This window comes from Pollicipes pollicipes, unplaced genomic scaffold, assembly GCF_011947565.3.
Source record: "Pollicipes pollicipes isolate AB1234 unplaced genomic scaffold, Ppol_2.1 Scaffold_7261;HRSCAF=8764_pilon_pilon_pilon, whole genome shotgun sequence".
Taxonomy (NCBI): Eukaryota; Metazoa; Arthropoda; class Thecostraca; order Pollicipedomorpha; family Pollicipedidae; genus Pollicipes; species Pollicipes pollicipes.
In genome coordinates, this window is record NW_023597054.1 from 5,783,961 (window position 1) to 5,810,374 (window position 26,414).

General features: G+C 52.3%; 2 protein-coding genes across 9 annotated transcripts in view; one reads left to right on the plus strand and one right to left on the minus strand.

Annotated features, from left to right (window-relative positions):
- LOC119111758 (transcription factor 12) overlaps positions 1-14,417 on the minus strand; it is a 37,105-nt gene extending 22,688 nt beyond the window's left edge. Inside the window, exons 1-3 of the mRNA XM_037235576.1 lie at positions 14,378-14,417; positions 13,462-13,609; positions 12,704-12,726 (exon numbers count right to left, since the gene is read on the minus strand). Coding sequence (XP_037091471.1) covers positions 12,704-12,721 — 18 coding nt within the window. The 5' untranslated portion in view covers positions 12,722-12,726; positions 13,462-13,609; positions 14,378-14,417. The remainder of the gene's footprint in view (positions 1-12,703; positions 12,727-13,461; positions 13,610-14,377) is intronic.
- Positions 14,418-17,316: 2,899 nt separating this feature from the next.
- LOC119111759 (pre-rRNA-processing protein TSR2 homolog) lies at positions 17,317-24,581 on the plus strand. Of its 8 annotated transcripts, none has more exons than XM_037235580.1 (6): positions 17,366-17,390; positions 19,287-19,426; positions 21,165-21,280; positions 21,765-21,855; positions 22,987-23,192; positions 23,890-24,581. In XM_037235580.1, exons 3-6 carry the CDS (start codon positions 21,203-21,205, stop codon positions 24,034-24,036), a joined length of 522 nt encoding a protein of 173 aa, XP_037091475.1. In that variant the 5' UTR covers positions 17,366-17,390; positions 19,287-19,426; positions 21,165-21,202; the 3' UTR covers positions 24,037-24,581. The 8 variants fall into 8 exon arrangements, with proteins under 8 accessions (XP_037091478.1, XP_037091475.1, XP_037091476.1 ...); XM_037235578.1 differs by lacking the exon at positions 17,366-17,390 and adding an exon at positions 17,410-17,638; XM_037235585.1 differs by lacking the exons at positions 17,366-17,390; positions 23,890-24,581 and adding exons at positions 17,410-17,638; positions 23,757-23,828.
- The last annotated feature ends 1,833 nt before the right edge of the window (positions 24,582-26,414 follow it).

A 26,414-nucleotide genomic window follows, 5' to 3' on the forward strand; every position in this document is an offset into this window, starting at 1 on the left:
AAGAGAGAGAGAGAGACCATGGACACCCTCGACCATTAGCAGAGCCTCGAAGCGTCAAGTTACGTCAGTTCATCAGTGCTTGCTTGATAACATCGGTTAAACAATGTCCCTTATGCATTTTGGAGGTCGATTACTGACAACACCAGAACTCGCGACTCAGTGCCAAAAACAAAACAAAACAGGACCCCAATGTCTTTCTTGCTTACATCTCTAGAAGGACAGGAACTAACGTCGGAGCGCCGGGTTAGCACAGAATGCTTATGTTCTTGGCTACATTTCGAAGCATTGCATGTGCTGGTCCTATGCTCAAGAGGCCTACTTTCCAAACCCCTTCGTTCAAGGTGCCCGCCTGCACCGGAGTTGTGAGCTCAAAACTTTAGTGGCATCTGTGTGTCATTGGGGCTTAACAACGCATTCGGCTGCTGAGACTGTATGGCGTCACCTGCCTCCCACAATGACGGGAAGGAAGGGCTCCGCGGGGATCGAAATCCATACCTCTGGTCTCCCAGATGCCGTGTAAACACCTCTGGTCTCCCAGATGCAGTGTAAATTCTACACTGCGGGTACCCACGGCTAAAACTTGAGGGACGCTAAGAGTCTTTCACGGTGGCTTGGACTATGTAACATCATAAAGGCGATGTTTAAGCCTGGAACACCCTCAAGACTTAAGCAAACGTCTTTCTCGTCATCTCCGTCCGTCTGGCGAAACTCCTTTCAGAAAGCCTTCAGAGCACAGGTCTGTGGGAGGAGGCCTTCCGACGTCGAGCTATCTCCGAGTAGACTTCTGATCCGGAAGTTTCCGGAAGAAGACCCCGGACAGAAGGCGTGCAGACCTTCGCAAAGTCGACTCCGAAGCAGATTTTCTAAACGCAGGCCATATGATCGTGGCTTTTCACAAAGTAGGCCACACAGGCAGGCCTGGTATTACTTAGTTTAATGAGAGTGGGCTCTCGGAACGTGAGCCTTCTCAAGCAGGTATTTTGCGACAGCTTCCTAAAAAAACTTCGAACACAGGTTTTCTGAAGACGGGCCTTCTGAACTTCGGCCCTGTGACCGTCAGGCTCCTGAAAGTAGACATGAACAAGACTCTGAAAGTTGACCTCCTAGAAATAAGCGCTCTGAGCGTGTGGAGTTGTTAGCGTAGCTGTAGCGTAGCGTAGTTGTATAGTAGTAGCGTAGCGTCTGAGAGTTGTTAGCGTAGGCTTTGCAGACGCGTCGGCGGCGGGTGGGGCCCGGCTGAAGCTGATTGGTGTTACACCAGAGCACAACCGTGGTGCTCAGCACATGACAACAGTCGCCTCAGCATAATGTGCAGTGACGCGAAGTGGCGAAACCCAACCCGACAGCCGCAAATAAACAGCCGCCGCTCGGTAAACAGGCAGATAGGCGGCGGCCCGACTACGTCCGGAGCCGGGGCCACCCAGCGTTCGTGGCCGCGCAGGACTGGCCCGGGCCCGGCGCTGCCCGGCCCATCTGCCCCCCCCCCCCCTGCCGGCCACATCGATTGCGCACAAGTGTCCGTCGGAGGGGCCGGGCTGTCAGCTGGGGGACGGCCGCGGACGCCACCCAGCCACTCAACGCACCGGCCTGGTCCTCCCGTGCAGATGCGGGCACAGATCGGCCACCCGATCAGGGGGGGGGGGGGGGCTGCGCAGCCCACCGGCCAGGGCCCCCGGTACAGATGCGGGCACAGATCGGACGCCCGATAGGGGGCTGTGCAGCCCACCGGCCAGGGCCTCCGGTACAGATGCGGGCACAGATCGGTCGCCCAATCGGGGGCTGCGCAGCCCACCGGCCAGGACCTCCGGTACAGGTGAGGGCACAGGTCGGCCGCCCGATCGGGGGCTGCGCAGCCCACCGGCCAGGTACGGACGTACAGGTGCCGGTAAGCAGACACCGCCCGGCCAGTAACCATCAGTTGTTGGCCAGTGGCAGGACCAAGAAATTAAAACAACCACACCCATCCACCAGGTGGAAACATTGCCGCGTTCAAATGCCTCGATAACCCAAGAGAAGAGAACGCAAGAAAAGACACAGACGTCGATTTACCACTTATCGAGACGCCAAAAGGCCGCACCTCAAATTTTAAGACACTGATATCCAGCGCGCATCACCTGAGAACCAAAGTCGTCAATTTCCCTCGCACCTTACCCTTTTATGGTGCGTTCGAGTTGCAGTCGAACTCTTGCCGATAGGTTATATTAATTGCCACTATTGTACGGTTTTCCTTTGGTAACCGATCACACCGACAGACAGCTGCAGCTGATCTGGGCGGCCGCGGCCCTTCTCCGCAGCCGCAGCGCCTCTGGGCGCCCGCCCGGCGCCCGTTGCCGGCTGGAAGAGGACCAGCGGTGCCGGCGCCAGGCCGGGCCGGCATTGTTTGGGTCGTTACGGCGCGATACGCCGGACGCCTGTTAAATATTGTATAAACGGCGGACGGGCGCTGTTTGGGAGGCCGCTGTTTATTGTGACACCGAAGCGGCGGCTCGAGACGGCACTAGCGTCGGCCCGGCGCCGCCCACGCCTTCGCCACACACTTAAACAGCCAGCACGGCCCATAGCGGGCAAACACCGGCGCGCCGCGCCAACCCGGCTGGCGTCAGCGTCGGCGCCGTCCCTGGCGGCCGGACGGTGCCACGCCACGGTCCTTCGCGCACAGCAGAGCCGACTACGGGGCTCTGCTCTGACCTGCGGTAACTTGGTGTGCTCCTGATACCTGCTGTGTCCTCGTGTGCTGTCACCATCTGGTGTTTCCCAGCGCTGCCCCACATGGCCGCTATCGGTGCGCTACTCCCAGCTGATGCCACTTATGCACTGCTCCTATTGTCCAGTGCGCTGCTCCGATCTTCTTATCGACAACTGCTCCGATCCGGCGTGTCCCAGTGCATTGCTCCGATCTGACGTGTCCAAGTACACTGCTCCGATCCGGCGTGTCCCAGTGCGTTGCTCCGATTCCGGCGTGTCCCAGTGCACTGCTCCAATCCGGTGTGTCCCAGTGCACCGCTCCGATCCGACGCGTCCCAGTGCACTGGTCCGATCTCCGACGCGTCCCAACACACTGTTCCCATATGTCTAGCCATTTTGCCGCTCACGCCTCACACGTGTCCCGCCGAGCTGCCGCCCTGACGTCGGTCCCTGTGAGAGGCAGAGCGCTGAGGGGGGGGGGGGAGGGGGACGCGCCGTCTGGAACGGCCACAGAGTCACCGGCGCCGGAACTGCCGCCGCCGAGCCGGCTAACTCGCTTTACGAGCGTAGCAAGGTGCCGGCAGTCCGCTAACGCCGCTTGCCGGCCAGTTTCGGCGACGCCCCGGCGAATTCTGGCCGATGATGAAGCCATGGGCGGCGCAGCGGAGCGGCTTCGACTGGCGCCGGCTCGATGGAGACCGGCCGGGAGTGCTGAGCTGGGACGGAGCCCGAGCCAAGCCTTTGGCCTGGGTCACAGGACCCGGAGCAGACCAGTCAAGTGCGCCAGCTTCGGCGGAGGGGCGAATACTGCAGCTCACCGCCGAACCGGACCGCCAACCACTCAAGGCTTCATGTATTTGCTGGCTTATGGATTTATTTACAACTTGAAATGAGCTGGCGCAGGTGACGCCGCTGGTCGGCCCAGAATTGTGTTGCGCCATTCAGACTAGGTGTCGTTGAACTACATCCTATCACCGAGAGCCTGACTGGTCGGCTGCTGGCCACATCGCTTCGAAATGACAGTGATGAACGTCTAACGGGAGCGATGGCAGTGATGAACGCCTATGGTGGCAGCGACGGCAGTGATGACCGCCTATGGTGGGAGCGATGGCAGTAATGACCGCCTATGGTGGGAGCGATGGCAGTGATGAACACCTATGGTGGGAGCGATGGCAGTGATAACCGCCTATGGTGGGAGCGATGGCAGTGATGAACGCCTATGGTGGGAGCGAAGGCAGTGAAAACCGCCTATGGTGGGAGCGATGGCAGTGATGAACGCCTATGATGGGAGCGATGGCCTCACCACGTATTGTTTTGATGTCCCTCTCTTCCAGTGCATTGGCGGGTAGACACATGCTTCCTTACATATACTTTGGGCTACACTGTCCAACGGTGAACCTACATACTGATTCAATGTACACTGATACTGATACAAATGTAAACGTACCACTGTCGGCATGGCAGCAAAGCAGGAAGTGGACGTAGCGGCTGAGGAGACAACGTACATCAACAGCTACCATGACAAACAAATGACGCTGCGCAGATAGCGTATTCAAATAACCACATACGTCATCAAATTTGTCGGCCCCCTACTAAGTCAATTTTTGAAGGCATGAGACAATTAGGCATAAAAAAGAATAAGGGAATACTGCGCGCGGCCAACATGGGACACGCCCTTACACAATGGTTGCAAAAACGGACGAAAACGGACGACCATGAACGATGCGATTTGTACCATAGTCTGCGAGGTACGTTTGTATAAAGAATGGTCTGATCTGACACATTTCTAATACATAGTACAATATGACAACAAAAGTTCCAAGTACTCGTATCCCGAACCCAACAGTAAAGGAGTACTGAGAAAAACGCGGCAGATCTGACAGGGCCTGCCGAACGGCCAGCCCGCTCGGTGGTATCAAGACAGGCGACGGTATGCGGCAGGGTGGGCGACATCTCACCGTCTCTCTCTCTCTCTCTCTCTCTCTCTCTCTCTCTCTCTCTCTCTCTCTCTCTCTCTCTCTCTCTCTCTCTCTCTCTCTCTCTCTCTCTCTCTCTCTCTCTCTCTCTCTCTCTCCCTCCCTCCCTCCCTTCCCTCTCCCTCTCCCTCTCCCTCTCCCTCTCCCCCTCTCCCTCTCCCTCTCCCTCTCCCTCTCCCTCTCCCTCCCCTCTGCCCTCTCCCTCTCCCTCTCCCTCTCCCTCTCCTCTCCCTCTCCCTCTCCCTCTCCCTCTCCCTCTCCCTCTCCCTCTCCCTCTCCCTCTCCCTCTCTCTCTCTCTCTCTCTCTCTTCTCTCTCTCTCTCTCTCTCTCTCTCTCTCTTCTCCTGTGCTCGGTCCCGCGCCGTGCATCCGGTGCCTCATCTAAGCGCTAACTAGAGCAGAACGGCAGCAGCCGGCGGACGCGTGACGACGGCGGCCTATACGCGCTGCCAGCCATCGGACCACAGTCGGGCCGCCGGACACCTGACCACCGGACACCGGCCGCCGGACACCTGACCACCGGACACCGGCCGCCGGACACCTGACCACCGGACACCGGCCGCCGGACATCTGATCTGACCACCGGACACCGGCCGCCGAACACCTGGCCACCGGACACCGGCCGCCGGACACCTGACCACCGGACACCGGCCGCCGGACACCTGACCACCGGACACCGGCCGCCGGACACCTGACCACCGGACACCAAGCACCAAACACCGGACTGACAGCCAGCCACCGAGTCGCCGGCCGCCGCCGGCCCGTCGACGGCCACTTCCGGCGGCTGCGTCGGATTGTCACCCCTGACGCGGCTGGCATTGCGCAATGCGAGGTTGCAGCAGGCACGCGCCGGGCCGGACGCACCACACTGCAGCGGCGGACCGAGCCGTCAGTTCGGCCCGGCGCAGGTCGCGCTCCCCAGTGCCAAACGTGCCAGAGTGCGGGGGGGGGGGGAGCCCGCCGGGGAGGGTCGGGCCCGCCGGGGAGGGCCGAGCCCGCCGGCCAACACGGAGAGCCGGGAGACTGCACGGCGGCGGAGCAGAACAGGCGCGGTGGACTAACGTGTCACGCGAGCTTTGGTGAGGTGAGCGACCCAGGGGTCTCCAAGATAAATGCATAAAATAATACCACAACGCATAACAATGATGGTAAGGGTAAATAGTAGAAAATAGTGAGAAGTCGAAGGTGAATGAACACCAAATGGACGGAAATGTCGCTAACGTGTAAAACCGCAGTCGGAAGTGAGGAAACGGCACGAGAAGCCAAAAACATTAACAGCAGACGGACGCCGAGATCAAGTGCACCGACAAAAGCAGCGACAGCGACAAACACGGCCCGCGGAAATCCCAAGCAGAAAGCCTGACAGAGAGAGAAACGTAGCAGGAGGCTGACAGACCAGTATTGGAGCGAGCTGTCGGCCTGCCGGGTCGGCACCGGACGCCCTCCACGCATACCACGGCTTCCAACCGGCCGCCGAACAGCTGTCGCCAGTTGCGGGCAGGCCGCGCCGCGCCCGCCGGCGGCACCGTACCGGCGCGGCGCGGCGCGCTCCGACGAGGTCGACGGCACCGGCCCGGCAGACGACCGCCGAGCCGGAGCCGCAGTCCGAGACCGAGACCGAGACCGAGACTGAGTCCGAGTCCGAGAGCAAGATCGAGTTCGAGTTCGAGTTCGAGTTCGAGCCCGAGCCCGAGCCCGAGCCCGAGGCCAAGTTCGAGCCCGAGACCAAATCCGAGGCCAAGCTCGAAGGAGCACCAGACCGAGCCCGAACACGATACTAAGGCCGGGACCGAGACCGAGCTCGAGCTCGAGTCCTAGAACGAGCCCATGTCCGAGCCCAAGTCCAAGACCGAGTCCGACTTCGAGCCCGGGGCAGAAACCGGGACTGGAACCGAGGCCGAGGTCGAGTCCGAGACAGACTAGCTAGGCCCAGTACCTCGCTCGTCGGCATGACTTCGGACCAGACAGCTGGACTACGACAGCCCAGCTCAACCTTGGAACAACTGTAACGGCGGAAGGGCACAAAGGGAAACCTGTGTTCGATTAATATTTTAGGATCAATTCAACTATTGTTGAGCGATAGCGATATGATTCAAATAATTAGTATGTGTTATGAGAGTCGATTGTCGATTCGCATCTAAGCTCAACGATATAGTTTCGATTCAAACCATTATTTCAATGTGCGAATCGGTCTCCATGCCATATCGCTGGCTTGTTGTCTTGTGTAGTTTTTTAGGATGCATCTCCTTCGAAGAGCAATGGTGCATGTGATGTACGCTCTAAAGGGACTCGGACGCCGTTTAAGAAGTACATCATGGTGTATTGAAGGTCCGCAACTCAGCATAAGAACTCTAGTCACTCTCGATGGAGTCTACTGTCCATCGTGTGACTTCCCGCAGTTGTCGGCGTCGGCGGCCTCCAGCCTGGTCCTCCAGGATCAGTGGTCTCCAGCCCGGTCTCCCAGTCAGGGCTTCTCCACCTTGGTCTCCCAGCGTCGCTGGCCTCCAGCCTGGTCCTCCGGGGTCAGTGGTCTCCAGTCCGGTCTCCCAGTCAGTGGTCTCCAGCCCGGTCTCCCAGTCAGGGCTTCTCCACCTTGGTCTCCCAGCGTCGCTGGCCTCCAGCCTGGTCCTCCGGGGTCAGTGGTCCCCAGTCCGGTCTCCCAGTCAGTGGTCTCCAGCCAGCCTCCCGGAGTCAGTGGTTTCCAACCCGGTCTCCCGTGGTCAGTGGTACCCAGCCCAGTCTCCCGGGACAAGTGGTCTCCAGCCCGGTCTCCCAGTCAGTGGTCTCCAGCCCAGCCTTCCGTCAGTGGTCTCCAGCCCAGTCTCACGAAGTCAGTGGTTTGCAACCCGATCTCCCGTGGTCAGTGGTTTGCAGCCCGGTCTCCCGTGGTCAGTGGATCCCAGCCCGGTCTCCCGTGGTCGATGGCCTCCAGCCCTGTCTCCCGTGGTCAGTGGACTCCAGCCCGGCCTCCCGTGGTCGGTGACCTCCAGTTCGGCCCCCCGGGATCAGTGGTCTCCATCTCCGGTCTCCCAGGGTCAGTGGTCTCCAGCTTGGTCTCCCGTGGTTGGTGGCCTCCAGCCCGGTCTCCCGGAGCCGCACCGGTCGGCGGCGACACGTCCGGACTCGGCGGCACGGCAGCCGCTTGTTAGCGCTCGTCCCGCGCAAACAAACGTCGTGCGGGACAGAGGGCCGGGCTCAGCTGCGGCCGGCCAGCGCCAGCCCGCTGTGCGAATCAGCACGGAGACACGGACACGGACACACCCACAGGGGACATGGAAGAGCGTGCGCTTCGGCGGCAGCACAGACCAGCCGCCTCAGCAGTCACGGGGACCGGCTCCGGGAGCAGCGCCGCGTCATCGGTGCCGGACGCGCCGCTTTTGCCGCCGTGATGTGGCGGCACGGCAGAAACAGCCATGGGTCACATCAAACGGGATACTTTTTATCCGGGATAGCCTCAAATATCTGGCAAAATCACGCAATGCGGCGGCGGCTCGGCTCTCGTGCTGACCGACAGAGGTGGCCGCCAGCCGCGCTGCACGCGCTGCTGACAGCCGGCGGCCCGGCTCGACGGCTGCTGCTCACCTGGGCTGGCGGGTAGCCGTTCGGAGTGTACAGCTCGGACATGGTGACGGCGGCTGACCTCACTCGCACAGTCCCACAACGGCCAGCTGCTAGCTACACGTATCGGCTGACGCCGCCACTACCCCTCTCGTCACGATTCCATCCGAGAGCAGCCTGGTCCTCCCCGCGTACAGCCGCCGGAGCCCGGCTCTCCCGCGTACAGCTGTCGGAGCCCGGCTCTCCCGCGTACAGCCGTCGGAGCCCGGCTCTCCCACGTACAGCCGTCGGAGCCCGGCTCTCCCGCGTACAGCCGTCGGAGCCCGGCTCTCCCGCGTACAGCCGTCGAAGTCCGGCTCTCCCGCGTACAGCCGTCGGAGCCCGGCTCTCCCGCGTACAGCCGTCGCAGTCCGATCCTTTCTACGCGTATAGCCACCGGAGCCCGATCCTTCTCACACGCGGCTGCCAAGCTCGGTCAGACAGGCATCACAGCGACTGCGCCAGCAGCTGGCACGTGCGCAGTCTGCACTGGTGGCGCACTGCCTCCGCCACACTAGTACCAGCACGGCCAGGCTGCCACTGGGCTCAGGGTGGGCGGCACGGCGCGGCCGCACCGCCGCCGAGGCCGCTCCGTGACGGCGGCCCGTCATTGGCGCACAGCGTCGGCGGCGCCCGCTGAGCGGCCGCGCCGGAGCACCGGCGAGAAACCGGTCAACGCTCTCAACAACTGCACCACCACAACTGCCACAGGCCCGCAAAGCGTGGGGATAAACGTCCGCATGGCCTTAAAAGCAGTGAGCTACAATCAGTTCTGAACTAGGGCGGGAGTGAAAGATTTCATCGCAAAAAGACCGTGCAGGAGGGAATCATGTATGGGCCATCCAGTGGTAAAGGTTTGACGGTGACCGGCCCGGTAGGCTCTCAGATTTGGGTTGCCTGCATTTGCATGTAAAATTTTCCCATCGCGTTTTCGAGGTGTTTGACCTCAGATCGGGTCTCGATATTGCCTTCCCATGACTCACCTCATTGCACGGATCGATTAGTGGAGATTTCAAGGCGATCCAACGAGCCGTTTCGGAAAATTTACGTGCCTGCGTCAAATGCCGGTTTTTTAGACCCTGCCTACCATGTTTTGTTTTGGTGGTGTGATGGTTGCGTGGTGTGACCCAAAAAATGGGGATGCGTAAAAACCTTGCATTTGGCACACAGCTGCAGATTATGATATGCTCCAGCATACAAAGACACACACTTCATGTTGGCATGGATGTAATATCATTAACATGACAAATCTGTTTGTTTTTTAACATCTTAGGCCATTACAGTGAAACAGAATACATTAAAGGATAGTAAGTTCATAACAGTGTCATAAGCATAAAAAACTATGTGACACCACTGTCCTGATGCTGCACTTTGCACTTCCCCTCCACGGGATTTTTTAACACAAAACAAAGCAAATAAACTTAACAAGAAACAACAACAAAGAACTCAACAGCCATGAAGCACTTCAACAAAAAAGCCTTGGAATCCTGCACATCAACACCTTACCAAATAAAACACATCAAGCATACCTCTGGCTTCCGTTAAGATGGGGTCCGGAAATACAAATATTAAGTCATTGTTTTTTTGCAAAATACCCCTGTGTATCTCCATGAAAGTAACCTAAGTATAAGCTAAAGAAACCTTACCTCATCTCATCCTGTCTAATCTATTTGTATCACAGCAGCATTTGTGAATCATTAATTATTGCAAAATTCCCACTGCGACATGCCATGCAATTAACCAACTTATCATGTTAGGTCATGTTGTCGAAACTATATCGTTGAGCTTAGATGCGAATCGACAATCGACTCTCATAACACATACTAATTATTTGAATCATATCGCAATCGTTCAACAACAGTTGAATTGATCCTAAAAATATTGGTCGAACACAGGTCTCTCTTGGTGTCCTACCGCCGTTACAGTTGCTCCAAGGTTGAGCTGGGCTGTCGTAGTCCAGCTGTCCGGTCCGAAGTCATGCCGGCGTGCGAGGAACTGGGCCCAGCTGGTCTGTCTCGGACTCGACCTCGGCCTCGGTCCCAGTCCCGGTTTCTGCCTCGGGCTCGAAGTCGGACTCGGTCTCGGACTTGGGCTCGGACATGGGCTCGTTCTAGGACTCGAGCTCGAGCTCGGTCTCGGTCTCGGTCTCGGTCTCGGTCTCGGTCTCGGTCTCGGCCTCGGCCTCGGTCTCGGTCTCGGTCTCAGTCTCGTCCCGGCCCCGGCCCCGGTCCCGGTCCCGGTCTCGGTCTCGGTCTCGGTCTCGTCCCGGCCCCGGTCCCGGTCCCGGTCCCGGTCCCGGTCTTGGTATCGTGTTCTGGCTCGGTCTGGGGCTTCCTCGAGCCCGGCCTCGGATTTGGTCTCGGGCTCGAACTTAGCCTCCGGCTCAGGCTCGGGCTCCAATTCGGTCTCGGTCTCGGATTCGAACTTGGACTCAGTCTCGGTCTCGGTCTCGGTCTCGGTCTCGGTCTCGGTCTCGGTCTCGGTCTCCTAGACCTTGTGAACATGGAAGGGCTCTTGCGCATCTAAATGCACAAAATACTTTTCGCGCAACCATTAGATTGCATGGCATGTTCAGTCGCTCGATCATACGGAAGCTTATGAAAATAAGACACCCAGTAGCCCACAGGATCGCCAAACCAGCTTCAGAAACCCATGTCTAATGAGGCCATGACCTGAATTGAGCCTAGAAATCTTAAACCAAGTCCGCTTGTTCCAATAAACAAAACACTCGATAGACATTGCACACTTTCTATGAATACCAGCAAGCCATTCCGGACGTTTCCGCTCTTGACTGTCATGTGTCATGATGACGATGGCGACGACGATGATGATTTGGTGATTATATGATGATGATGATGATGACGATGATAATAATAATGATGATTATTATTATTATTACGGCGATGACGATGATGATCACATGGTGGCGGTGGTGGTGATGGTGATGGTGATGGTGATGGTGATGGCGACGGTGATGGTGACGGGTGACGGTGACGGTGCCGGTGATGGTGATGGTGACGACGATGAGCTAATAATGTTGTTGCCGCGCGACACACTCCACCGCCCCAGCCACTGTCTTTAATCGTCACAAGTGGCTCAAATATCTGCAATTGGCATCGATCACCGATCACGACCGGAGCCGGCGTCGTCTGCTGGTGCGCCACCGCCAGCAGGACGGTGGTTTCCACGTGAAGCCCAGTCGGGACCGCCACCACACCACCAACATTCCAGACCGCTACCATTGGATGAAGTAACTGGGATGGGTACTGATCGGGGACTGCTGCTGGGACGACGTCTCAGCGCGTCTTCAGTCCTGCTGATATCGCCGACATTTTTAAACCCTGTACATCAAATTAGGACTTATTGCCTCAACAACAGCTTTCCTCACAAAATGACGCTGTGGTCTTCGATACAGGCCCACACCCATTTTACACAGCATTTCTGAATGATTAGGTACGGCATACGTAAATACGTAATGCTGCAGGGCATCTTGGTGATCCGAGCGTAGCCTTAAATTAGCCCATTTCACGTGATACAATTCTGGTTTGGACAAGGCGTAGCGTTGTGTTTGAGCGAGACTGGCTTAGCTTATATTTCTGGTTTAAATGAAAGTGTGGCTTCCGTCCAAGCCAAAGAATGGCTAAACTATTCTTCTTGTGAATGAACATGACTATGCTACGTGATAACTAAAACCATCTGCTGATTGTATTGTATACCGTATTATATATTGTATTCTGTATCGTTTACAAAGATATGCTAATGCATTCTCTATATCCATGCGCTCGTAACAAAAAAACAATACTGGTCACCAATGTCTGGATACACCGGTGGCGCTGCATATCGGTGCAAGACTGTGTTAGAGCAAGGCATCGCTTGCCTGGCATCGTCATCTAACCAATACATGCTGGCGTATTGAGGGTCCACTGTTTTCAACATAGGAACTGTCATCTCACGGTGCTGACAAAAGCGGTGGCTCGAAGCTTGCTTGCTTATGAAATGTACCGGCAACATGTGATAATAACATGATGTAAGTCTGGAAAAAAACGCTGGGCATTATCACAGCATGACTTCCCATGTTAATGTGTGCCTGTCTGAGCCAAAAACATCCGCCTTTATGTTCACAGCCTGTCTGGTACAGTCTGTCCGGCCTGTCTGGGACGGTGTAAAAAGCCGCCAAATGTGTTATAATTCATAAGGGGTAAACAGGACCATTACGGATTGTCGGTACTAGCACGCAGCGCCATCTACAAATACTTTTTGGATGGTTGCATAACTTCACCAAGGAGACATTACGTCAAGAAAACGCCTGCGCGTCTGCAGGGATCAACAAGACAGCACGCACCTTGTAACGCTCTCTAATTCATCCTCTCAAAGTACCCACAAACATTACGTTTCGTCTGCTAGAACTCACCTGTCCGCGGGGTGAAGGCGAACAAGGTACTTACCTCATCTCTCTTCCTCATGGAACCTGAAACAATGTTGATAAATCACCGGACGATAATAGAACAGACGCATCACGTTGAAAAAATGAGTCTCGGTTGTACCAACTCAACCACAAGAAAATAAAGATAAAAATGTGACTCAAAGGTCAATGAAAAAAAGGGTCATGGCAGCCAACTGACAGAACAGGACCCCCTTCCCTTACACCCAACAGAAGGCAAGACAAATTTGACGTATTCACGTACATAGCAGCTATTATCGTTAGGAAAAAGCACGCGTAAAGAACAGAGCACGTAGTAACATTTTTCCTTGATGATACCCCTGTACTGAGACATTCCAATAGAAGGATGTTGGTGGCTAAAGATTTGCCTTGAAATGATGGTTTCAATTTTCCACAGCTGCCATTGCCGGCAAAAATATATGGAGTTCACCGTTGAGTTCACTAACATCGCTAGAATGGGCCGCGGTCCGCTTGTGTCGCACCTTGCCTGACGCACTGTTGTCTAAAATATCATGCTGGATGGCTAAACTGAGATCCACAGGCCTTTAAGCTTGCCCGAAAGTGTCAAAAACTTCAACAGCAAAAGCCGGTCCCAATATACCAGTAAACAAAGGCCCACGCAGCAAATCCCTGTGATGCGCTGTGCTAGATTTGTATGATCTGCCAGCAGTGTGCTGGAATGTGCCACGGGTGTGATGCTGATGCTCTGTCTCCGGTCGCTGTGTGCCGTGAGAGGCGCGGCCGGCTGGCTGGCGTGCTCACCGGACGAGGCCGGCTCGGTCCGCAGAGGCGGGCCGCGGCCCGGCGGCTGGTCGGCCCGCTCCGCTGTTCCGTCACCGAACGGGTAATACGGCGAGCCGGAGCTGCACGCGCCGCCGCCGGGCGGACCCGAGCTGGGCGGGTATACGTTCTGCGAACATGGGCGCGGCTCAGACGCCGGTGCAAGGCGGTACCGAGCGCGCCGATACTGCACTGATGCACGCACACTTTAAGGACGGCGATCTGTGCACACAAGCATAGCACTGCCCGTTCCTGCCCGACATTTAAACGAGGGTGCGACGGCCCAGAATATTCAAATAATGGTATTTCACCTTTCAAGAAGTAACACAAATTATTTAAGGTGTGGCTGGCACGATTGCAAACACACCGTATTACGTCTCTCCACATGCGTTATGCGCAACACATGTAACGTTATTTGCTACGACGGCACGTTCTGCAATTGATGGACCGATGCTCCGATTGATGGACCGATACTCCGATTGATGGACCGATACTCCGATTGATGGACCGATAATATGAGCTTCGTGGCGCTGTGACTGCATGGCTATTTGGCGCCCAGTGAACCTCCAGCACGGGATGAGTGTACTAGTGCTGTGACGCGACGAGATCGGAATATACCACCAGGAGGAGCACAACGGCGGGGAAAACAATCACACCTTTGCACTCAGCTTAGAACAGTAGCATTACCTCGGGCAAACGTTTTGACGAGAAAATGAATGAAGCGTCGATTCACACACTAATAAAGTCACAAACACTATAGCTACAGTTGCCAATGGCCTGACCACAGAGTACAGCTTATCAATGCAGACAACACATTGACATAAAATATAAAAAAGCAACATGCAGATAGAGGCATATGCTGCATTCTAACCTGTGTGGTACACTGCACAAAACTGACCTGGTTTTCTCCATAAGAAGTCACTGGCAGCCCACAGCTTGTCTGAAAAGATGATCACAGTGAGGTCAAGTGGCAGACACATCAGTGCAAATCAATCTTCTACTCTGTGAGTTTGATCCCCACCTAAGGCAATGCATTCCCACAATACATGAGTAAGCTGGGAGAGGCCATCAACTACCCAAGGTTGCATCACATAGCACAACACAATCCCCCTCCCACCCCAACAAGATTGGAGACAGGCTGGGGAAACATCACCACACAGTTTTGAGCAGTTGGGTGCGGCAGCGGCGGATAGCTAGGGAGACAGGTGTGTGGGAGTATCAGCCCCTGGTGTCGTCAGCAAAATTCACCACATTTTGCCTTTGCATTGCATGACAGCAATCCTTAATAAGCTGTGGTTGCTTTCCAATGCCTCAGTTCTGTCACCAATTCTATGATGGTGAATGGGCTATGCTTAACTGAGATTCTCATCAAAATGTTGTTTGAGCAAGTTATTTGAATAAACTTATCCCAGAAAAAAGAATGAAGGGCAAATATCAGAGGCAAGATATTATTCAACAGGAAGAGCTCTAAGGAAGAATGATTTCTACCAGTAGGCTCCTAGTGCATAACATCTACCTAAATCATCCATAACTTTTGGCAAACAGATTACCCAGCTTCCATAACCTATTCATGGATCTTAACACTGTTTGCAGAAGGGGGCAAAATTGAATAGCTAGGGAGGTGTTCCAGGCGGCAGTAACATGTTGAAATATGCCCTGTGGATGCACAATCTTTATCAAAGAAGAGCATGAAGATGAAGTGACACACCCTTAACCAAAGGAAGAATGCTGACAAATGCTGACAATGCTCGAGGACAGGGGAAAGGGAAGAACAAAAGGTAAGCATCTTCAAAAGGTTCTAGCAAAAGTTAGAATATAATATTGTATGCAATCAAGGCTGTAAAACCAGTCATAGCAAACAGTGCAAGATCATTGAGAAAGATGACAAAATGTCTCAGCATATTCCAGCATGTACAACACCAAAATGAGCAAGGCCACAACACTGTCACAAAGCAGAATTAATATCACCAAAAACAGGATACACCATCTCCCAAAAATCCGGACGAGCAGTACAATAACTGAAAACAAGATTTTGAGAGCAGGTTAGTGGAGAATATCACAGATTAGCCAAAGCTTTTTGGAGAAACACTTGTTTGCAACTCAAAGCAAAGGTAAAGGTTGAACAGCTGGAAAGAGGTGAAGGCACAATAGTGTGAACAGACCTTGAGAAGGATGAAGAACTGAGCAGAACCTTCAGTAGTGTGTTTACATGAGAGGATTACTCTAATATCCCACCAAGTGACACCATTCATACAGCATCTGCCTCCAAGGTGTTCAGTAAAACCAGGTGAATAAAAAGGCTGGAAACAAAGAAGCCTTCACAGTAACAAGAGCCAGATGGGGTGTACCCAAGGAGCCTTAAGGAAGGATCTACAGCAACCTGAGCAGCTCCCCCCTCTCAAATGATTTTTAAAAAGGCCTTTTGATAGTGGGTACATTCAAGAGTTGTGGAGCATTGTGGAGATAACTCCATTTTTTTCGAAGGGTTCCAGGCTTTCAGCCATAATTTAGAACTCCTTGTTGAACTTCAGTGGTTGTGAAAATTATGGACTCTGTTATCTGGAACAGCATTATGACTCCACATGTACCAACCATATTTTTGATCAAACAGCAGCCAGAGCCTGGCTATGCAGCCTTGACTACTGGCATCTGGCAGATCCAATTTAATTGGACTTTGAAAAACATTTTCATTCTATACCACACCTGCTACTGAAACTTGCAGCTCTAGAGATTACAGGAAAACTGCTGACTTGGGCCAGGAATTTACTTCTAGAATGAATGCAGCAGATGTTAGTGAATGGACAAAGGTCTGCATGGACATTGATCCAGCCACCATGTGCAACCAAATGTGAAACACCCATCTAAAATCTAATACATAGCTGTTTTGAACATTCTGGCATGTGCCATGTGATGATGAAAGTATAATTGTCATTTTGGTGTGCTGTTCTTATCAGGCAGGGTATATGCCACCTCTAAAACAGATAGTGGTTGTTCACTGGCTTCAGTACCAGCCAAAATGGAGGGTGGCTACCAGCTTCACACTAGGCAGACAGAAACTGGCTATACAGGCTTACGCACCCACCGGAGATCCTGTTGAATGATGGAAAGGCGGCCAGGTTTCCAAAATGACCTTTTGCAATTGTCAGAATGTTGCCTAAATGCTGCAGCTGCCTTCTTAGGATGAAATGACATAGATGGCTAAATATATGAAATCAACTCTTATATGGTGTAAGACCATAAAAACTGGTGCAATGGTACCCCATAAATGGTCTTGCAAACCTCACAACAAGGTCAAACACATTTTGTTGCTTGAAGCAAGTGAATTTCAGATGTGGCTTGAGCTGAAGCCTAATTTTTGCACAGAAGTTTTTGAGGCTTGCATGCACTTGTTATCCCATTGCTGATGTTATGTTATGTACCATGCATCCAGGACTGTTCAGGTGTGCAAGTCTGGTGCATACAATCATAATATTGATTGTGGCTTAATGTCCCACCAATTGCCAGTGCCATTTCCAAATTGATATCACTGCAAGATAAACAACCCCGATGAGCACCCACCCTCCGTGTTGGAGGGTGTATGTGCATGGTCTACACATAATCTGCATGACTGGACGACCGGTTCACAACTTACTTGAGACGACTCCCCATATTGACACTTCTGACAACCCCGTATATTCATCGCAACTTCTACGTTAATGTCAAAATATTCTCACCTTTTTGTTTGTTGGCAATATTATTGAAACAACTTTGAAAAACCTCGTAAAGTTGCATAGGATTCTCCTCACTCGTCGCCATCTTTACCCCCAATAATTGATCTTGTTGCGCCATGCACGTCTATCATGGTATCAGCTGAGTACCCACATCTCATAGGTTGAATCGCTGCAAACCGACAAAGAATTCATCTTGGTGACGTAATTCAGACGTGATATTGCATATGTTCTGTATATTTCAGTGTTTGCATCAGCCCAGGAGACAAGAAGTCGATGTAGCGTTCAAGAAAGTCTTATAAACACCAAAAATTTGCATTTGGTTGCCATATGAGCTTGGATTTGGCAAATAGTTTTTGCATCTTGGGCCGTGTGGACTCAGGACAGCATTATTTGCACCCTAGTGGCCAAACAGAAAATAACTCATACCCGTTAAAGGGTACGACGGAGACGTACGTGAGAGCGCGTGTGTGATTGGCGGGGATCGGTATTTCAACATATAGGTTCCCTTTTTCAAGGTGCATGGCCTGGAGAGCAGGATGTTGCAGTGAATCTTTACGGATTTTGATGCTTAAGCTCATTTGGAGTCTTCTAATTAATAAGCTTATGTTTACCACTTGTGGCACTTCTCTGAAGCAATGATTGCAATGCAAAGCAATGATTCGGAGCAATGATTGTGGAGATTTGAACCAAGTGTGGCAAGTGGTGCGAGTATGTGGGCGAAGGACTGCTCTGATTTCTTAAATTAAGCTTGTGGGCAAGCTTGTGATGGCATGCACAGCTTGACTGTTGTCAGTTGTGTATTGGATGCAGTGAGGTACACTTAATCAGTGCAAAATACCTATCCAGAGCAGCTACTGAATCCTTCCTTACCCCAAATGCACATATCCACTACCCAAAACACCTCATGATGGGAATGTCACTAGGTGGCTTAGCGGCAACATGGCTTTGAAAATGTTGTTACGTATACACTAAATCCCAGCGTGCTCATAGTTTGTGCATGGCTGCCACCTATTAGAATGCAGAAAGCCAATGTTTCAGACACAAGTGATGTTTCAAAGGTGGTTTAAGACAAATATGTCATGGCTGGCATGAGCATTGGAATCTGATGCAGTGAATGAGTTCCTCATAGACTGACCAGACATCACCTGGTGTGTGCACATTTGTCAAAGAAAAATATGTTTGGCAGCTAAATCGAATTCCCAGTCAGGTTAGTGACTGAAGCCATTAATTTTAGGCTACCTAAACTTTTTTATCATAACTTTTCATGTACTTAACTATAACTTGAAACCTTAAATAGGAAATTAAATCATCTTGCATGCATTGGTAGATGTGGTGCACTGGCACACCAATATTTCAGTGTGAATTAAAGACCCCTGAAGTGCATTTTTTGTAGTTATTTCAGACTGCACATAAATAAGATTCTACCTCTCAGTTCAGACTTTCATCAACTAACAAGATTGGGCCATACTGAAAGAATCCACATAAGACATTTGAAATGAATATACATTGACTAGTTTCTGGCCTTTTGTTTTATTTGTTGATAGTCTGTATGCAAATTTTTTTCAAAAAGGCAGTGCACACATGAATTTTCTGTTATCAGTAGCAGAGTGTCATGTCTTGCCCATTAATCAGGTAAATTAGTTTGACAGCACATTTCTTACCTGGTATATTTTTTAAACAAGCCTGTAGATCAGTTCAAATTGAAAGCTTATCAAGAATTTTGGTTTAGTTGATAAATGTGATATGGGGTGCCAGTAGTGTAGTGGTTAATGTATCTGCATTAACCACTGCACATCCGGGAAACCAAAGGTACAGGTTCAATTCCCTGCTGTGCCTGCCCTTCCTGCCAGGGTGAGAGGCAGGCAATGCCATATAGCCTCAGTAGCTGAGTGTGTCATAAGGCCCCAATGACACATGATAAATGTAATGCATCATCATTGGCATTCAGTTGGACCCATCCTGATCTGGGTATAAAAATGTGGGGTCATCATATATTTAAGTGTTGAAAGTCCTATCAGGGTCATAGAGATGGCTGTTAAGCTTTTCCAAAACTCCAAAGATAAGAATGTGGTAATGACATCCCTTGTCTGCCATCAGGGAAACCAGAAGTTCAGGGTTTCACTCCCTGTGGCACTTGCCCTTTGCTGGGTTGTGAGGCAGCTGACATCATATAGCCTCAGCAGTGGAGTGTGTTGCTGAGTTACAGTGACACACTACCCTCGCCAGGGATTGGTTTGGTAAGTTCTGGTAGCCTGAGGGACTGCAGTTCCAGTGGCAGTGCTGACTGGCAATCAGGTGGGCAGCCAGTGACAGCAATGACATAACTGGTGAAGCATCTGTTACTGCGTGCCTGCAGGGTAACATGCTCTCATCAGCGGAGGTCTTGATCAGGTCTTGGTCAGCATAATCAGCACTGGTATGCCAGGATCCCCGTCTGGGTAAATCAAACTTGGCTTATCCCTGGCAGGCCTGAGTGATGTGGTCTCCAAGGGGCATGCTCAGAGTTTCATCAATAACTCAGACATGCTTATTGAATTGGTGTGTGATGCAGTGGCTTGTTTCCTTATCCCCAGCATGTGATGTAATCAGCTCTGCATCCGTCACAGCGTAGCCCTTTTCGGACCACCATTATATGCATACTAGGCATTGTTGGCTGATTAGGGTGCTGGCTCCAGTGCCAAGCTTGCAAGACTAGTTGGGATTGGTAGGTCATTGCCCCAGGCTAGGGACAGCAGGTGGCCAGATGATGATGGGAGATGGCACTTTATATCTTAATGGCCAGGCTGTCATTCATGCAAGGCAGTTGATCAATCATGGTTTGCACCCCTCTGTGCAGAGAACACCACCTACCCTGCATACTGTGCAGATCTCAGAGGGTACAGGGATGGGAAATGCTGCAATAATGTTGCAATGTCACAATCAAGTGCTATGCAATTTTTTGCAAAAAACAAAACAAACAAAACACCATGCAAATTTTGAACAAAATGCCATGCGTGATTCCGGCATACAAGATGGTGGTGTCAGGGCTCACACAACAAGCACAGTTAAGCATCTGTGCTGATCCCAGAGATCCATCCAATCAAAATTTTAGGACTTAATCTTGAAGAGCAGCACATTTGGCATGCCATCAAAAGAGCCCTGGATGCCCCCTTCCCCCACTGTTGACCGCTCTATTGAGACCGTCAGTATGACTGGGAACCCAGTTCTGACAAGGGCTGACATCCTGCTTAGGTGCAGGATGGATGTTGACTATAACATATATTGTAATCTCCCCTGGCAATAAAACACCGGCGTGAGATGACACCCAAGCCGTATTGGTGCGTGCACGATCATTAGTGCCTCCACATGGCCCATCGAGCCATCTGTTGGCGACAGTGGTCGCTACCACCACCTGGCGGCTACGCGACCAGCTACTGATGTTTAAATGCGGCGCAGTCAAGTCAGTGTTGACGTCAGGCCCGCTCCCTACGACTAACATCTCCTTCACCTACCCTAGTCTGGACTGGAAGATGACTGAGGCCCAAAAATCCTCTAAAATCTGCCTCGTGAGTCTTGTTTCCTTCAGCTATGGGGATTTTTAAGTATCATGTGATACTACTCCCCATATACATGCAGCAGTGTGCCAGCTCGCTTATTTCCAATTATGTTATGGGCTGCATAGCTATCCTTCCTGTAATTAGTAATGCTAATGTGTCTAATACATTTTGTCAGGTTGATTTAGATGACAAGTGACCCTGTACAAACAAGTGAGACATATGCAGATGAGAGGCGAGGATGTATATCTCCAAAGTATGGTGTAGAATATGAGGAGTGGAATGTGGAGATGTTATGCGACTGTACATCGCATATTGCATGAACATCTACAAGATATATAATTACAAGCTGTTGCAGCATATACTCAATTTGCTAAGTGAGATGAAGGTAATTTCAGCTAAGTTGACCACTATCCTTGCATGACTGAATTTTCTTTTTCAGCCCTGTCCAGCCCCGAGCAACGTGTTTTATCCGAAGAGATGGCTGCCAAGACTGTGCGGTATCCTGTGTTCAGAGAATGTGTAGAGCGGCACTTCAAAACTTGGTCGTCACTCCAGGTGAACAGTTGAAAAGTGGTCATCAAGCTTGGCTGAGTCCGTCCAGTGCTGTGAGCACATGTTATAAAAATTATCATCAGCAAAATATAGCACGCACCATAATTATTTGGTTTTGCTGCTGTTTTTCTTCAACAGAGAAGCCAGTTAAATGATAATCATGCATAGATGGCGCGTTTTTTATGCAAACGCGAATTACAAATACGAATACGTCCTACGAGTTGTCCACACTGTCACCCTCGGCAGGTGATTAGTTTGTACACTGTGTGTGCATAACACCAGGCGAAGATGATGGTTCGAGCAATTTGTTTACACTCTAGCTCACCGGACGAGGACGGCAGCGCAAGCAATCTTCTTTTGGGGTTTTATTTCCGTCTCGCCTCAATTCTTGTGTTCTATTAACCCGCGAATATATTGTTCTTGTTACACGTTAAGCTCGTTTACATGTAACATTCTCTGCTCATTACTTTCGTTATGCGCATTTCAGTTGTCTCTGAGGGAAGTGATGCCTGGACCAGTTAGCAAGGAATTTTATGCATGGCTGTTGGATGTCACGGAAACATTCTTCTATGAAAATGGTGAGGCATTGATAAGTGTGACTTGTATAGCAGGAGCATATCTCGTTAGCCCTGCTCACAAGTTGGCGAGGTAACGGGTCGTCCCGAGCGCGAAGCCGTGCAGTCGTGACGTGTTTCTTCACCTAGATTAAACAGTACTGTGCCCCTACTGCCAGGATGAGAGGCTGACGACGCCATTTGGTCTCGGCAACTAAGTCATGAAGCCTCAGTGGTGACAATAAACCAGCTCTGGAAATTACGCATGGACGTGCAGTTTCTTCAAGATGGTCGTGATGCCCCGCCCCCCGTACCACTCACCACTGAGTCACAGCCAGTCAGCGTCGTGATGCCCCGCCCCCCGTACCACTCACAGCTGAGTCACAGCCAGTCAGCGTCTTGTTACTGGTAACATATGAACGCTGAAACGGGGTCACCGACTCATCAGTAAGGCGTCCCAGTAACGACGGCTCAGTCTATGGCCCTCCGTGTCCTCTGCCCCATGGGACAGGCAGCCGTTCGCTCCCGTGCCAGCGAGGGTCTGCCTCGCCTTCCCGCTGTAGCGGCGCGAGGTGTGCACTGCGACTAGCGGGTCACCGATAGGTGGCTCCAGCATGCGTGGCTGTGTGTGGTGTATATGCAGGGCGTGTGGTTATAACTGTGTGTGTTTAAGGTCTGTTTTTACCATGTTGATGGCGGACATTGTAATCATTATCCAAACGATAAATAAGCGATCACTATCGATACCACTATCTGTCCACTGATGGCAGTGAAACTAACAGAAACCTCAGAGTGGCGTCACCGCTCGCCATTCGTGTGTTTGGTGCTTCGACCAGATATGATGCACATTGGACAATCTGGCAATGCAGTGTTTGTCGTTCTTCCTGATCCGTCCCTCTGTGGACGCGTTTCCCTGTCTACGGGAGACGTTAGCCTGGGCTGGCGTCAGCTTGGTGCCGGCACCGATGGTTCTCACCGGACCAGCACAACCAACGTAGCAGTGCTGGTCCCGGCCACTCGGCCGCAACCAGCCGGTTGATAGCATGGGTCCTGAGGTGCAGGTGATTACGCTTATGTCGCAATGCACGGGGGCTCGGGTTGTCAACTGATGAAAACAACAGCGCCCTATGACGTCACGAGTTTGCGCCACCGCAGCCGACCTGTACCCGGACGAGGTGGGCGACTTCCTGGCCGACATCCTCAACACGGAGCTGGACACGCTGATCGAGGACGGTTCGCTGGAGCTGGTGTGCGGCGCGCTGTGCGCCGCGTTCCGCGCGTGCGCCGCCGGCCGCCACCACGAGGTCACCGCCGAGCTGGCCAGGCTGCCGGCGCCCGCCGACCTGGCCACCTCTCGACAGGTACTGGGCAGCGCCAGCGTAGGGAGGGCTGCTCTGTCTGTTGGTTTTTCAGTGTGGGCTAGGGAGAACGGCAGGAGTTCTCCAGCCGGTATCTGGTTCGGGGAGTTGGACATTTGGGTGCGTAATGGCTGAGTGGAGTGGGGACTGCTAGATCCCATGTAGGGGATCCGGCTGAAATGTAGGGGATCCGGCTGAAATGTAGGAGATCCGGCTGAAATGTAGGGGATCCGGCTGAAATGCAGCGTCTCCCCTGAGGGTTGATATGCGATCACAGACGGACCATATCATCATAGCTGCCGAGTCTCCACAAAAGATGGCATTAGGGTGCATGGTGTTCCGCTAAAAAGGCGGGATGCTTTTTTGCCTATGATCTGCCTGCGACCGTACAATACATAGTTTGACAAGAACGTAAATTCTCGTAATGAGGTCGGCATGAAAGCCAATAGCTGGGAGGACAGTTGATGCAGATGTGTGTTTCCGAAGTGCTGTGGACAGCGTTTATGTCTCGTGAATAAGCGAACATCCCACTGGCATTTCTAATCAAGCCCGTCTGTTGGCGTCAAGGTGGTGGTGACAACTCTGTGGGGTAGACGGACGACTGGGCTGCTGGTCACCGAATGACCATTGTCACCATATGACGGCCCCTCTGGTTGCACACTTATGTAGCAGTCACCACCTGGTCGCTGCCGTGCTCTAGGCGCCCGCCATGGAGCAGGATGACGGCGGGGATGGCCCGACGGCACCACCAACCGGCCCGGGCCCCTCCTCGTCCAGCTCCGGCGCCGCCGCCGACAGCATGCAGACGGACGACGGCTGGACGGTGGTGGCCAAACGGAAACGGTAGCGCTGCCCAACGGGCGATGCTAGAACTAATGCTACCACGGATTTTCGTGCGGTGGAAACTAGCCTCTGTTCAGAGGAGCGGCGCGAGCTTTGAGTGTCCGCTTCTGGTGTACACCAGAAGCCGATAGGTGTCGTCCGCCGGGCGTCTGGGACACCCGTTTGATGCGACGGTATCTTGTCGACACTATCGTGGAACTCTGTTCGTGTGAGTCGAGGAGCTGGGACGTTTTGCAGGACGGTCTCGTCTTACATTTGGGACTTGCCAAACAGCCGCAGATGCGCACGAGAACAGCAGCGGGCCCCTGTTTTGGTCAGCGTTATGGAGGACAGTAGTATGCAAAGATGGTGGTATGCAATGCAGTATAGGCTGTCGCGAGCGTGCCGTGCGAGCCTGTCTGTGTGTGACCTGATCAATGCTGACCACTCTTCCTTCATAAACTGCTGGAGCTGAGTGTGATGGGTACCTAGGAAAATTGCATACAGTTATAAACCTGTTGGTGCCGTGTTCGGGTCATATTTTGTGGTATATATATATATATATATATATATATATATATATATATAAATAACTGAATAAAATTGCAGTTATATTTTCAACGTGTATGTTGCCTGTGTAATCCGGTGTTTCCTACGGCACAGCGCATCATGGCCTTGTCACGCATGGCCATCTACTCGGCGTAGGCGCGGTGTAAGTATGCTTCCACCAAGCGATTTAATTGCGGTGTATGTTCTTCGGGTGTGCAACTACAATTACACGACGCATCCTCCATCACGGCGGAGATTACGCAGCTCCCTGTCAGCGTTGCAAGAATCACGCATACAATGCGAGTCTCACATAGCGGGACCATACAGGAGCCGTCAGATGTGCGATGCACGCGCTGAGTCACATTCGTCAGATGCGCGACGCACCGCTGGTGATAACGCACTGAATCGCATCCGCCAGATGCGCGGTGTACCGCTGGTTATCACATGCTGACATACCGCGTCTTCCCGTCCGAACGTGCACACGTGCGGTTCGCAGGCCGCACTGCCCTCCGGTACTAGTCGGCTTGCTCAGCTCCGGCAGGAACTTATTTGTTGGGGTAAATGGTTGAGAAGAAATTTATGGGCTCTTATACTGAAAATGGCCGACCCTTAAACGGCCAGAGGGGGACGATAGGCGACGACATCATCATTGGAAAATATGAGAATATTCAACGTCGAAGACATTCCTCGTGGGCATAAGGACAGCATGTTCTTGGGATTGTTGTTTATATCCGATCATAGGCTTGATGCATCTCATGCTGTATTGCGTCAATTTTCGATCCAGGTGTAGTTCTTAACGTTGCTAGTCTCCGTGCTCTGAACTCGGGGCGCATGAAACGGTGGCCGCCCAGTGTAAGTTGACCGGAAGGTTACGACCTGGAGATGCAAAAAATGCCCACGAGCGATTTTGCATAGAATCCTATCTGCCCTGGGAATTTCGTCTTTATACCTCAGAGAAGCCTCATTAACCCCCGCCGCTGTCCAGGTGCGTCGTATTCCACCGACGACCCGGGCACGCGAGGCGCGCCAGCCATGATGACGTCACCAAGGGGGCGTTAGAAGCGGTGACGTCATGCTTAAAATCGTTGGTCTCAGGGCTGGACCAGCCGTCAACCGACGAATGTCAGTCCGCCATGCCGGGCGGATGCTTCGTAACATCTAAACTTCCTAGAACTTACGATGCCTAAGACGCTGATGGCGCAGCCGTGCCTTCCGCCGCTGTCATCAAAACGTCCGCCGAGGTCTCGTTTCGTGGCTTGTTCCGTGTCCCCATACACTCAATATTTGGGAACATTCGATAAGGTGATGATGGCAGGCTTTGCCAATAATTTGTCGGCTCCCACATGGGGGCCCGGGTAAGGGCGCGGCCAGAAATTTTGTCAAGGGGAGGGACGCCAGTTTGACAAAGGCCCCCCCCCAAAAAAAAGAAATCGCCGGCTATTTGGTATGGCCCATTTGTTAGTGAGGGCATGTTTTTCTTAGATTTCAGATGAGTGAAAAATATACACATATTATCACACATTTTTCCTTCTATAACTGGAATAAAGGTCAGACGTTACGGCTAGATCAATTCTGTCTGCAGTTAAAAGTCAGTAAGATGAAAAAAGTCATTCGTTAAATGGATGTATGAAATAAACCGCCGGCGTTCCTCATTTTACATTGGTCCCGAGGGCTCTTTAAACTGAGAGAACTCCAAAATTTCGTGAGAGTTTTATTTGAATCGTAAGGGATAGCAAGGATTCCGCGAATGTGGATTGCAGATTAAAATGGGTCAATAATTTGTATTGACATGGCCGAGGCATGCCTGTTTGGGAATGTTCAACTTTCCGTCAGAATCATTAAGTGAAACAAATC

Coding starts and splice junctions, on each gene's coding strand:
- LOC119111759 (XM_037235583.1), top strand. CDS start 21,203: ATGGCTGCCAAGACTGTGCGGTATCCTGTGTTCAGAGAATGTGTAGAG. Junction 21,856..22,986: donor AACATTCTTCTATGAAAATG/GTGAGGCATTGA, acceptor GCGCCACCGCAG/CCGACCTGTACCCGGACGAG. Junction 23,193..23,889: donor ACCTGGCCACCTCTCGACAG/GTACTGGGCAGC, acceptor GCCGTGCTCTAG/GCGCCCGCCATGGAGCAGGA.